This window comes from Varroa jacobsoni, unplaced genomic scaffold, assembly GCF_002532875.2.
Source record: "Varroa jacobsoni isolate VJ856 unplaced genomic scaffold, vjacob_1.0 scaffold_101, whole genome shotgun sequence".
In the NCBI taxonomy this organism is placed as follows: Eukaryota; Metazoa; Arthropoda; class Arachnida; order Mesostigmata; family Varroidae; genus Varroa; species Varroa jacobsoni.
In genome coordinates, this window is record NW_019213003.1 from 390,615 (window position 1) to 402,304 (window position 11,690).

General features: G+C 40.0%; 1 protein-coding gene and 1 long non-coding RNA gene across 2 annotated transcripts in view; one reads left to right on the plus strand and one right to left on the minus strand.

Annotated features, from left to right (window-relative positions):
• LOC111265164 (uncharacterized) overlaps nt 1-739 on the plus strand; it is a 1,803-nt gene extending 1,064 nt beyond the window's left edge. Inside the window, exon 2 of the long non-coding RNA XR_002683316.2 lies at nt 648-739. This is a non-coding gene — a long non-coding RNA (uncharacterized LOC111265164). The remainder of the gene's footprint in view (nt 1-647) is intronic.
• Nucleotides 740-2,625: 1,886 nt separating this feature from the next.
• Nucleotides 2,626-10,228, minus strand: LOC111265157 (uncharacterized). The gene is made up of 6 exons (XM_022841583.2): nt 10,055-10,228; nt 9,517-9,798; nt 8,308-8,427; nt 6,794-6,990; nt 6,508-6,612; nt 2,626-4,951 (listed from the first exon to the last, which is right to left on the minus strand). Exons 1-6 carry the CDS (start codon nt 10,171-10,173, stop codon nt 4,695-4,697), a joined length of 1,080 nt encoding a protein of 359 aa, XP_022697318.1. The 5' UTR covers nt 10,174-10,228; the 3' UTR covers nt 2,626-4,694.
• Between the last annotated feature and the right edge of the window lie 1,462 nt (nt 10,229-11,690).

Here is an 11,690-nt window from a genome sequence, read left to right on the forward strand (position 1 = left end):
TTTACGCATGTACTTATTTATTAGGATTAAGGTTAAAGGTAAACGCTCTGTACAGTTTTTGCTTTATATATATACTTGTCATTACATATGTGTATCTCTCAATGTATATTCCTCTAACATATATATATTCATCCCACTGTATAATGTTATAGTTGGATATTAGTGTCAGAACGATGAATAAGCATTATTCTGGACTTTACTCTGTGTTTATATCATAGTAAAAGCTACCAAGTTGCCTATCGTATTCTTGTTATTATATACTGTTTACTTTTTTTTATCTGGCTTGTTAACCGGGTCCATTGCTCCAGCTGATATCTATTGTATCGTTGCTAATACTCGGTATTGGCATTTTCTGCCGATGGGGACAATATTACTTTTTTAAAGGCATAAAAATAAATCCAGCGGAAAACATCTTAGTTACAATTATAATACTAACAACAAATTTAGTTTATATAGTAATAGATAAACGCCGACAAAAAGAAATTTAGAGAATGATTCTTATGCTTAAGATCATGTATAATAATAATGTGAACTATCTAAATCGGATTTTGATCGGCGAATCTACCGTGTGAGTTTTTAAAAGCCACAGTAACCGTTATGTAGCTGATTTGTGGGTATGGCTTAACACAAATCAGTTTGTCCTCCAGAATCAAACGTCGAAAACTGCTGGTTTCAGCATCCATTTCAAGACAAGAGTTCGATTTTGCCAAAGGAGCAAACGCAGAAAATCCAAAGAGGTTGGTGATTGTTTGGAAATTCTATACACACGATTAAGTTGTTTGCTAAGTTGGTAAAAATATTGCTTTGATTTACAAGTGTTAGTACACACGGTTACAAGGCGTTAAGCTGTGGATTTCTGGTTAGTTTTAATCACACCGTTACCTAGTGCACAGGCGTGCAAACTCGGTTTAAAGAACGATTTGTTTTGTCCATCTTTGATCCCACTGAAATGATTCTCATTGGCAAAATAAGTCGCGGACATGCCTCTCTGTTTCGACGGAGCCCGCTAAGAAACTATTTTCATTTACAGGTAAAATATGACCCATCGATCCGATCTGGAATAGGAGCGTTTTAAAGACAGTGGCCCGTTTATGAGCCAGTTAAGCTGTGCTTAAGATAACCTAACTTTCGTGTGTAACAGGTATGGCACCTTTTACAAAGGAATTATCGGAACCAAGTTAGGCCTTTCAAATGGATGCGGCGAATCTATCATTTGAGGTTATCGAAATCCACTGAGTTGTACTAGCCGAGAGTTACCGGGTCCACTGTACAATACGAAGATTTGATTGCAATGGCTGCTGAAGGCTGGCGTGCCGCGTCGCCAGCAGCAGCTGACTTCGTCTACATGGTGTCCCCCGCGTTCAAGACGGCAACCACATCTTCTGTTCGCAAAATAAGGCAAAGAAGACTTTCAGATCTTCCGCAATCAAAACATTGATAAGCGGCTGAAAAAGAAAAAGGGACAGCAAAATAGAGAAAAAACAATGGCAGCAAAGATCTTTCAGAAAATGTTCTACAGCAGCACTCGTGCAGATTGCCGCGCATTTATACACGCAGCATTATTCCAAAAGCGCAGAGGGATTTGTGGTCTAATTATACCCAAAAACAAAACTAATGACGACGTACAACAGGAAATCGGCTAGCGAGAACAAACTTCTAAGCCAGTAAAGCGTCGTTGAAACTAGCGGGACGTTAACTTTGGAATGGATCATTACCATTACGAATAGATAAGCTTTATGCAATGTGTGCAATTGACTGCGAACAGATGTCACAAGAGGTTGTGCTGGACGCGCGCAACAGGTTAAAAATATACTGATAGAGTATTGATGAGGTAGATCGATTCTGTAATAATAATTGCGATTAATTAATGGTGGCTTAAGGTCTGTTTGTACCGTGAGACGGGGACTCTGGTGTCGCGGATCGTGCTCCATCAGGATCAGTAAGACAGTAGTACATATAAGCAAACACGACAACCGTTTTGAATGACTAATCGACAAGAGGCCCGCCATTTTATTCAAACACTGCCTCAAACTAATGTGGCAAACGTAACTGATTAACAAGACTTGCCCTGAGAAACATTGAGCATTTTTTAATTCTGCATAAGATTACTGTGCCTTGGCTAGAATCCTAAAATGTTCGTTTACCTATGATAGTTGCCTGATAGTCTAGGCAAACGTCAAACAAACCTGCAGATTTTGCTGTGCTAAAGGACAATCGATACAACCTTGTTAGGTTAAATTAAAGCAGAGGTCTAACCAGATTAGTAAAGTGCGAGGAAATCCACGCCCTCGGACCAGGAAGATGCGGCAAATATGACAAGAACTTCTCGACGCCGCGCGATCGTTGAATCGATCGAAATAATCCACCAATATTAACGGCTATCTATCATGCACAATGTTAGCGGTTACCACTGTCAATAGTATTATAATTAGTTTCCTATTATAAGCGCACCAGTACTAAAATGAGTGTATACGTGAATTGGATTAGCCCGGGATCAGCTTATTGTTGAAAATACGCCGAAACGCGATGTCTATTGATCAGGGTACAGCAGCCTCGAACGAAGAACGGGAGGTTTCAAACGCATTAGAGAGAAACCGAGGGGCTTGGAGAGGTGTTATATATTGGGGGAGGCTACTGCTTGGCAATGAAAGAACTTGTACTACGAGAGAGCGGAATTAATCTAAATAAATAGCATGATAAGATAAAAGATGACGATTAAATATACGTAGAACAAATTGTCAGGTGTTTATCAACGTCACATACGATCGTGGGTATAGCATCGTTTCGGCTCTAACCCGTGTGCAAAACTGTTTTCTTCGCAGACATTGTCATACGCCTACCCAGAAGTAAATTTGCTTTCGCCAGTTGAAGGGGCCTGTGACGACCATATTGTAATTTGCTTACTTATTATATAACAGTATTAACACAGTTACACTGTGTACCTAATACTCGGTTCCTCCCAAAAAGGCACTAGTCACATATAGTTGATGGAAGACATTACCTACTCTATTTGAGTAAAATTTTTGTTGATAACCAAGCATCGCTGATTTTCGTAGTAATTAAGCAGTCCCAGATCTATGGCAGATTTTACTGCTTCTACAGCTGCTTTGCTGCTCTGACTATTTTCGTCCAGAATCATAGAACTCAAATTTCCATGCCGTCTATAGTCGACAAATTGGCCCTAACAGATCACCCTGATAGAAAAAGTTCGTTTAGGGTTATCGACGTTTGCTGCAGCGAATGAATTATTCGCGGTATAAATCCCTTATGTAGGCTAGGACGCTATCTTAGAATGCGTACGGCAAATGAGCGGTGACGTTCTCTGCATATCCTAGGCCCTCAAACACATATATAGAGGCCTTTATTGAAAATGGCAAAAATCTATAGAGCTAATTATTGCTATCACTACGTTAAAGTTAGTTAGTTCTTTCAGATCATTAATTCCACCCAAGTGTCGCAGTCTCCTAAGCAATAATATTACAACATTAGTTGTCTCAAGCAATCGTCAATTATTAATCGTCAATTGTGCAGACATAGTGGTTGCTTTCATAAGCTTGACATCCTTTCATTGTTTTTTTTTTCGTTTCTTTTCTTGTTGCTATTGTACTTCATTCGAAAAGGCCGGGGGCAATAGTTTAACAGGATGCCCCTATAAAAATATCCTGCCGTTGCTTTTTTGTTGTTGCTCCCTTTCTGTACTTTTCGTTATGAGTAACCTTCGTTCCCTCCATTTTTTTTCTGATCAATCCTCCATATTGTGGCATTATTAAGACTATATTATTGTAACTATGGTTATAGACGATCATGAACATTTACGCGGTCAGATGCGGGAGCAAGCCACCTGTTCGTCATCAATTTGCTTACCAGCGAACGATTGCCTCTCTATACATGCGTATTATCAGTTTCTTGGTTATATCAAACAGCTTGAAACGATTTCAAGAAAAGGAAGATCTCGGATCAATCCCGCGGCATTACGCCGGGACACAGAAAGGCATTGCGATTTTTATTACAATATGAACTGGTCCGCTCTATTTCACGGCTGCTAATTGCTGGAGTTGTTGGTTAGGTTGCACCTAATGTAATTGTTTGAGGTTCCTTTCTATGAGTATATGTAGACCACATATGAGAAAGGCATACCTAAATTGCTATTACGTTAAATCGTTGCATCGATCATAAAAGGTTATGGGAAACATATAGTCGCTCCTAATCTCATCTATTCATTATACCGGCAGGCGATAATTATCAATAATTATAGTAACGATCATAATGTTATAGTAACGGTAACGGTCAATGCTAACTCATTTCAAGGCTATTTTCACATTACGCTTTTGTCGTTAGGATTTTCCGTGTACTCCTCATCAGGCTGGCCACGTTCGCATCCTTGTTATTTTTCATAGCTCTTATATATTCGTTCGGCAAACAGTGCAAGCAATCGGTATTTAGGACCGAAATTCAAGATGGTGGAAACGATTGAGTTTCCGTATATGAGTAGACTTATTTCATTTTCTGACGACGTAATGGACACCAGCACCGTTCCTAGCCTTGCTATCATTGCTACGACATTGATAATGGTTCTCATTGTAATCGCTATCGTCGCATATAATTAGTATCACTTCTATCAGAAAGACTGTCGACGTTTGACAGACGAGCTGAATGGCGCAGACTCTGAGAAAATGGCCCGACGTTATCGCATGTTAGATTCGCGAGGACCCGTCGCCTGGAAGTCCTGAACCGCTCTCATGGCTTTTTTCTGCTGGATATGGTCGCTCGGCGTCCTGTGATCCGGGTGCCGCAAGCGGTACGAGCGCGGGGTAAGCTGTCGTTGTTGGCGTCGTCGTTTCAACGGTTATCGACACTGACCCCCGTTCAGCCGCAATCGCGTCAGGGGAGTCGTCACCGCCATTACTATCGCGAGCAAGCAACAATGAAATCGCGCTTTCCGGAGCTTTGTCTAAATCAGAGGAATGAAGGTAACGTTACGGAGTCTAAATGACGCTGTCTGTATTGTATTGCCTGAAAGCTCCGTTTATCACTGTCATATAGACGTAGCGCATGCATCTTGGGCTTTTGAACATTATGATGACAGAAGTTTTTAGACCTTGACGAGTAGCACCCACGAATAAATGAGTTAACACTTCTTCGTTAGCGAAAATTTAACTGACAATTCCGAATTAAATAGAGCACTTGATTATTGCAATGAGTATCGTACAAACAATACCATCATACATTTGATGTTCCCATGATATGTATACACGATTCTTGAACGCAGTAGAAATTTTATTGGGCGTCTGTATAATATTGGGTTGGTAAATAGGAAACGGCGTTATATCCTAGAACATATGTTTCCTTTTTACGCTTCCGCTATTTCCTTATTTGTATATACCATTAAAAAGTGCTCCCTTTTTATTCAGTAAATGAGTTGCAATTCTAACTATTGCGTAAGAATAAAATTTAATATCAAAATCAGATTCTAAAACTAGATGCTCTTGGCGAAGGATGTGCGTTATCGTATACCTCGCTTTTTGCCAAGCTTAAACGATTGCCAAAACAGCCCATGATACCTATACCGCCTACGAACTCGGTGCCTAAACAGACTACTCAAAGGTGTTTTGCACAGTCCAATAATATCATTTCGAAACCGAGCGATGTATTTCGTTTCGGTCGGTTATCCGAAGTAGATAAGATCACCTCAAGGCGCTGTCGACAGGTATCATGAATCCGTCAGAGTTATTGAAAACTTAAAAGGCTGACTGCCTCATCAACCGAATAAATAGCACAGAGAAGTACGGATTCTTATTGCTAATTAAAATTTCACTCAGCGTCAAACATCGGCCACAGCGACAGGTTTTACACAGAATTGTTATAGGTAACGAAAATTGGCATCTCCACACAGATACGAAGCACAAAAAAGAATGAACAACTCTGGGAAATTTGCCAAAACGTTAATTTGAATTTTCGTTTAAAGAAAATGTAATTTTCGTTCGATAGCGGATCGGAAAAGTCCTGCATAAGGCTCCAACATAGAGTAGGAAAATGGTTTGAAAAAGGGTAAGGTGACTGACAATGCTCTGCTGCTTAACCTGATTGCGTCAATTGAACGAGGCTATCTGACAAAAACGGTCCGGTAAACAAATCGACGTTATCGTTCCCTACGACAATGCCAAGACGTGCATGGCGAATATCGTTAGAGCAGTCCTGCGATGGTGGGTCCTTTTGTACCTATTACATTTTCCAGATCTCTCATTGGCGGATCAGCATTTCTCAACATCAGATCTGCAAATTTCTAACGAAAAATTAATCTATTCGTTTAGCGATAAACGAAGAAAAAGCAACGACGAAAAACGTCATTACTTCTATACTAACGTAATAACCTATTATTATAATATATATATATATACATCCTGACTTTTAAACGTGACACCAATTCTACCTAAATTTGAAAAATAAATTAAGCTAAAGTAATTTAAATAGGAAAAGCGCGTGTAGGCAATAGATATCGGTATATACCAGGAGATGCGGAGTCGATGTCAATATAAACCGTAGTCCTAGTCGAGGAAGAATCGTTGTCCTCTTCGTCTGACATTTCTGATTTCTGGTCAATGAGACGCGAACCTGGGGACGGATAAGTTAAAAAGCGCCGGGCAAAATCATGTTATTTTCTAGAATAGAAGAATAGAACGATGGTTTTACAACATAAACCGTTTCTACTCTGCGGTAAGGCGAAAAAAAGCCAACTGTATGGCCCAACAAATATAAGTTTATGCTACTACATAAAGGGTACCATAGGACGAACCTTCTCTAATGGTTGGTAAGCCAATAGCTTGAGCGGGCGGATGTGGGATAGGCGACCAGGGTGGCAAATCATTGGCTGATTCGCTCTGGGGCAGCTTATCTCGAGAATCGACAGAATCACGCGCGTTTTCCAGCCAAAAATCTGTATCTGACAAGGCCGCGGAGCTTTGGCTTTTGTGTTTAGCTTCTTCATCGAGACTGTAAAAAGAAAAACGGCAAGAGCTGCTTGTTCTCGACTAGAAATACGCGATCATTACTAATGAGCTAATGCAGCATCCAAACCAATTTGCAGAAACGGTGACGCCGATAAACAAGGGTTTGGCAAAATTTTTCGGAACCAATTTTTTTTTGGAAAAAATTTGGTTTCAAGTCATCTGACCCACAGCCAGGTGCTACGATTTGTCAGTGCGTGACCGAAGTTAAAATTTCCACGGAAGATATTAATTTTACGCTACGATATGCTAGCTAGATTAGTATAAATAGACTGCAATTAAATAGGCATAGACGATTTATAATTAAAAACTATGCATATATATGCAAAGTTGCCTAGATATTGATGTGCAATAGGCTTAGTTAAAAGTTTTAGCAAAATTAAGAATTATAGAGGTAAAGGCTTTAAAATGATTTCATGCCAAAGGTAACAAGGTGTGACACAGTAGGCAGCAGACCATTGAGAAAAAGTTCTAGTGCAGACCTGCTTTCTTAATTATTAGCTGCTGGTCACGTACACAAGGTCTGAACGTGTATGCCTTATGAATTGAAGGACAGACTATAATTAATACTTCGGCTATAGTGGAAACTTCAATCACACTTATTTTCAAACACACTAGTAATTCGAGGAAATCCAAAATGGCGGAAAATGAGAAAAACGTTTCCGAATAACATTATCCTACACATTAGAATTGGAATTCTCCAACATATTTTAATTTTCGAGTGTTGCAAGCCATTCTTTCGCCATATGCTGACCAAATGGCATTTTGCGAAGTGAAATTTGTCCTATTTTATATTAACGTCCTGTTCAGTGCGTTAGTAAGAGAAAGATGCACGTTTCCTGGGCTTTAGGTTGTTCCCTGTTTTTTGGATATGGTAAACCTATATGAAAACTAATCTCTTTCAAATTATATACACACACATACGCTTGCCGAGCAACAATAAACTAGATAGTGCTTGAAACACAAAAGCATTTGGTGATGTTATTTTGTACGGAAAACAATTCGCTAAACCCTACAAGACCCAGTCGTATCATTGTGTATAGGCTCCACATATTCCATCCAATATTTTCTGGGTGGTTACTCTATGGAGGACATTTGGATAGACAATTAACTAACGTTAAAGAGCTGCTTGAATCGTGTTGTGTCTTTGAACCACCGCGTTTACTCAAGGAAAATAGAACACAGAAAAATTCACAACGAGAAAAACGTAAATTGATGAGAATCCTTAGCGGGTATTTTCGAGACCTTCAAGTTTTTTTTACTAGTTTACGAATTTACTAGTTAGCATTACGACAATTCCAACCTTTTCCATTGGGGCGGACGTGATCGGCTCGAGGCGAGCATCGGTTCTGTAGGGCTGGAGGTGTCCACTGTTGCTGTCTCCCCCACAACCATTGAGTTAAAACGGGACTGCGCGTACGTTCTGAAACGGAATAGATTAGCCTAGAAAGTGCTTGGTCGACGCTCGATCTAATCTTGGCTAAATGTCTTCATCTAAATACAGTGGAAGCAATTACATACGATAATGTGAAACGTGTTATATACATTATTAATTAGGATAGAGAATTAATTTATTATAATATTAGTTGTGCAGGCATACTCTTATCATAGGTAAAAAGAAATGATGGAAATCTCAATGAGACTGGATTGACAATGAATATGCTTCATCAGGCGCTGAAGTTAAGGAGCAAAATATCGTCTCACTGTACTTCGGCTGAGGGCCAGTTTAATGATTCTGAATCTATCCATTATTGGAGACGTAAAGCCTTAGGGGCTAGTTCTGCTTTATGTGTGCTAGTATAGACGCGTTTGTTGCTCGCACCATACGACACAGCTTAGGTGCCATAGCAATGCGTGGCCGCTTCGTAGAGTACCAGCCTCTTCAATGGCACAACGATCGAATTTGCATTTGTAGATCTCTTATTTAGGAGTTTTTGACTTGACTACTTGAGTATCTTTCGTACGTAATAATGCATAGTAAATGCTCGACCGTGTCAGGCTTGCCACAAACTTTCAGAACGTTTCTGGCCAGACAGAGCCATGCCGTTGGCCACCAACAATTTTGTTCGAGGTGCATCTATCTTGGCAGGAATCATTATGATTCCTGCCAAGATAGATGTTGCAAAACTTTTCTGATGGAAGTCGAAAATAAAAATTAAAAAATTATAGCTGTCTAGGAATTGAGAAAATACATGAGTTCTTTATTCATTTGAAGCAATTTGTGTTTACCAAACGACGCACCTCAACCGTTATCGTATCACGTCTTGTTTTATACATAAGTTCACCAAATGATCTACGTCATTTTTATAACACAAAAAAGTTTGGTTTTAATTAAAATCAAGAATAAAAATATTTCAGGGAATCACTGTAGATGAGTTTATTCATCAGTACCGTATTGTTTTTAAGCCCAATAAGGAAGGCCCGTTTGTCACACTAGGAAAGAGACCTGGAACGTGGTCGCTTGCCTGGATCGTTCTCTTCGGTCATATCGCACTTAATCCAGTAAATTTACCTGCGACGAAAGGTGGCGACGAGAGCGTCGTGACTCGCCCCGGTCAAAAATTGATGTGACGGTTGTTGCTGTTGGGAGTTCAGCGGCGGGGGAATGGTTCGGGAAACGCTTTCGCGAGCTGCGTTTGTGGACGGGGTTAGGCCCAGATTAAGGACCGGCTGACGAGGTGGACTGGTCACGTTTACCTCGGAGCGGGGTAAAGGAGGATCCAAGGAGTCTACGCGAACAGAAGAGGAGTTGGTCCACGATGACAGACAGTGTTCATCACTTGGGAGTTTCTGACTGTATAGTCAAAAAAACCAATGTTAATACTGAAATCTGTTAGTCGTGACAATTAGGTGAAATTTACAGGGAATATATATATGTATATATACAGTTTACCTTAGGAGCTGCTTTTGGAAACGAATATTACTTGTGACTTAAATAAACGCAATAACTTGCTGTACTTAGTAAAAATAAATGTAGGGTAAATAGCTGTTTAGAGATTTCCGAAATGGAAAAGCACTCGCCAAACTTAGGTACAACGCTTAGTTATTACTTTTCCGTTAACGAGGGCACATCGACGGATGCAAATCTGGCGAGAGACGCCCGCCGGATTTCGGCTCGTCGCGACGTTCCCAGCTCCGTACAGACTCCCGCTACTCGCGAAAGAAACATGCGCGAGCTCCGCCTGAAAGGTTTTGATTTTGTGACCTTTGTTCATGTTTAGTTTATGCTCACCAGGACAAAAAGAAACTTGAAAGCTATGCCGATATCCATCTTTTGAGTCCAAGTCGATTCTAGTATAAAAACTGGCATCATATAGGTCCAGTTGATACGGAGATACTTCTATTCACCGTCGGACTCGATGTACTTACAAACAAAGACAAAACGTTACTAATACTGTGTTGGTGAAGTCGCATGCACGTCACCAGAGATAGATAGATATAGTTTTATTTAATTTGGATTATGTTCGTTTTGATGATATAACGTGTGTGTCGGCACTGTTTGGAGCGAGCAGATCTGAATGCAGTTAAAGCTTGTGTAAGAATGACAGGAACAGAGACACTCGTTCCAGAAGGATTAAGCTACAGAAATGAGTCTTCGAAAATTTTGGCAGCTGAGAAATTTCCTGGAACACTGTATTTTACGTAATTTATATTAATTTTTCGCTTCTGCTATTATTGTATCTTTTTATAGTGCGGTATATAGAAACTATATAAGATATGGTCACTTGCCCATATCTTCTTCGGGCAATATCGGTAGACTGTTGGCTGTTTCCGGCTGCGATATCTCGGATCGTCCCGGCATTCGAACTCGTCTCGGCCTGGAGGATTAAACGATCCCACGACTGAATATCACACGACGAATGTCTTCGACCTAATGGAAAAGGGAAATTAGGTTTTAGCGGAATATGAGCTCGCGTCGAAAGCTCGACAGAATCGCGCCGATCAACTGTATCAGGCCGCTGGCATTCAGTCTGAAGTTAATGATTTTCAACACTGAAAGTACCATCAAGTTACTTCTAAGACAGGAGAATCCTATCAATGCTATTAGATCAGCGAGAGACCCATACGTGTTTCGAAAACGATGCATAAATAAAGAGTACTCGTTTCAAGATATGAATTCTAAGTTACTAAAAATGCGATCTTTAAATTCCATAGACGGTTTTTATTAACTTAATAGGGATAGCCTTACACGATTATTAAATGTGATAATTAAATAAAATAAATCCACAGGAACACGCCACCATACTAGACATGTTAGAGTATTATATTCTTGTTCTATATTCTTCACGTTCTATGTAAACCTGTCATTATGATTTACACTTAAAAAACAGGATACATTCATTATCTTACCCTCCAGGGATCGTTTCTTCATTTTCGCGTCGAACTGTTCAACGAGCATCTTTACTTCCCAGTCATCACTGGATTGTTGCACGTTTCCATCTCGACTCAGTGTGAACTGAATAGGAATGTAGAAATGATAGAACCATATTTTACTAGAAATAATCACCTAGCTCTGGTTTCATCCATTTCATGCAACAATTGAACGTTCACTCACACATATCCGTTCCGTACGCGTCTATTCAGAACCCACTCGGACGATCTGGTCGGAAGCCAGGAACGCTTCTTGGAAGGGTTTTCTTATGCTTTGAAGGCATATCTGTGTATCGTACCGTATTTATACGATAC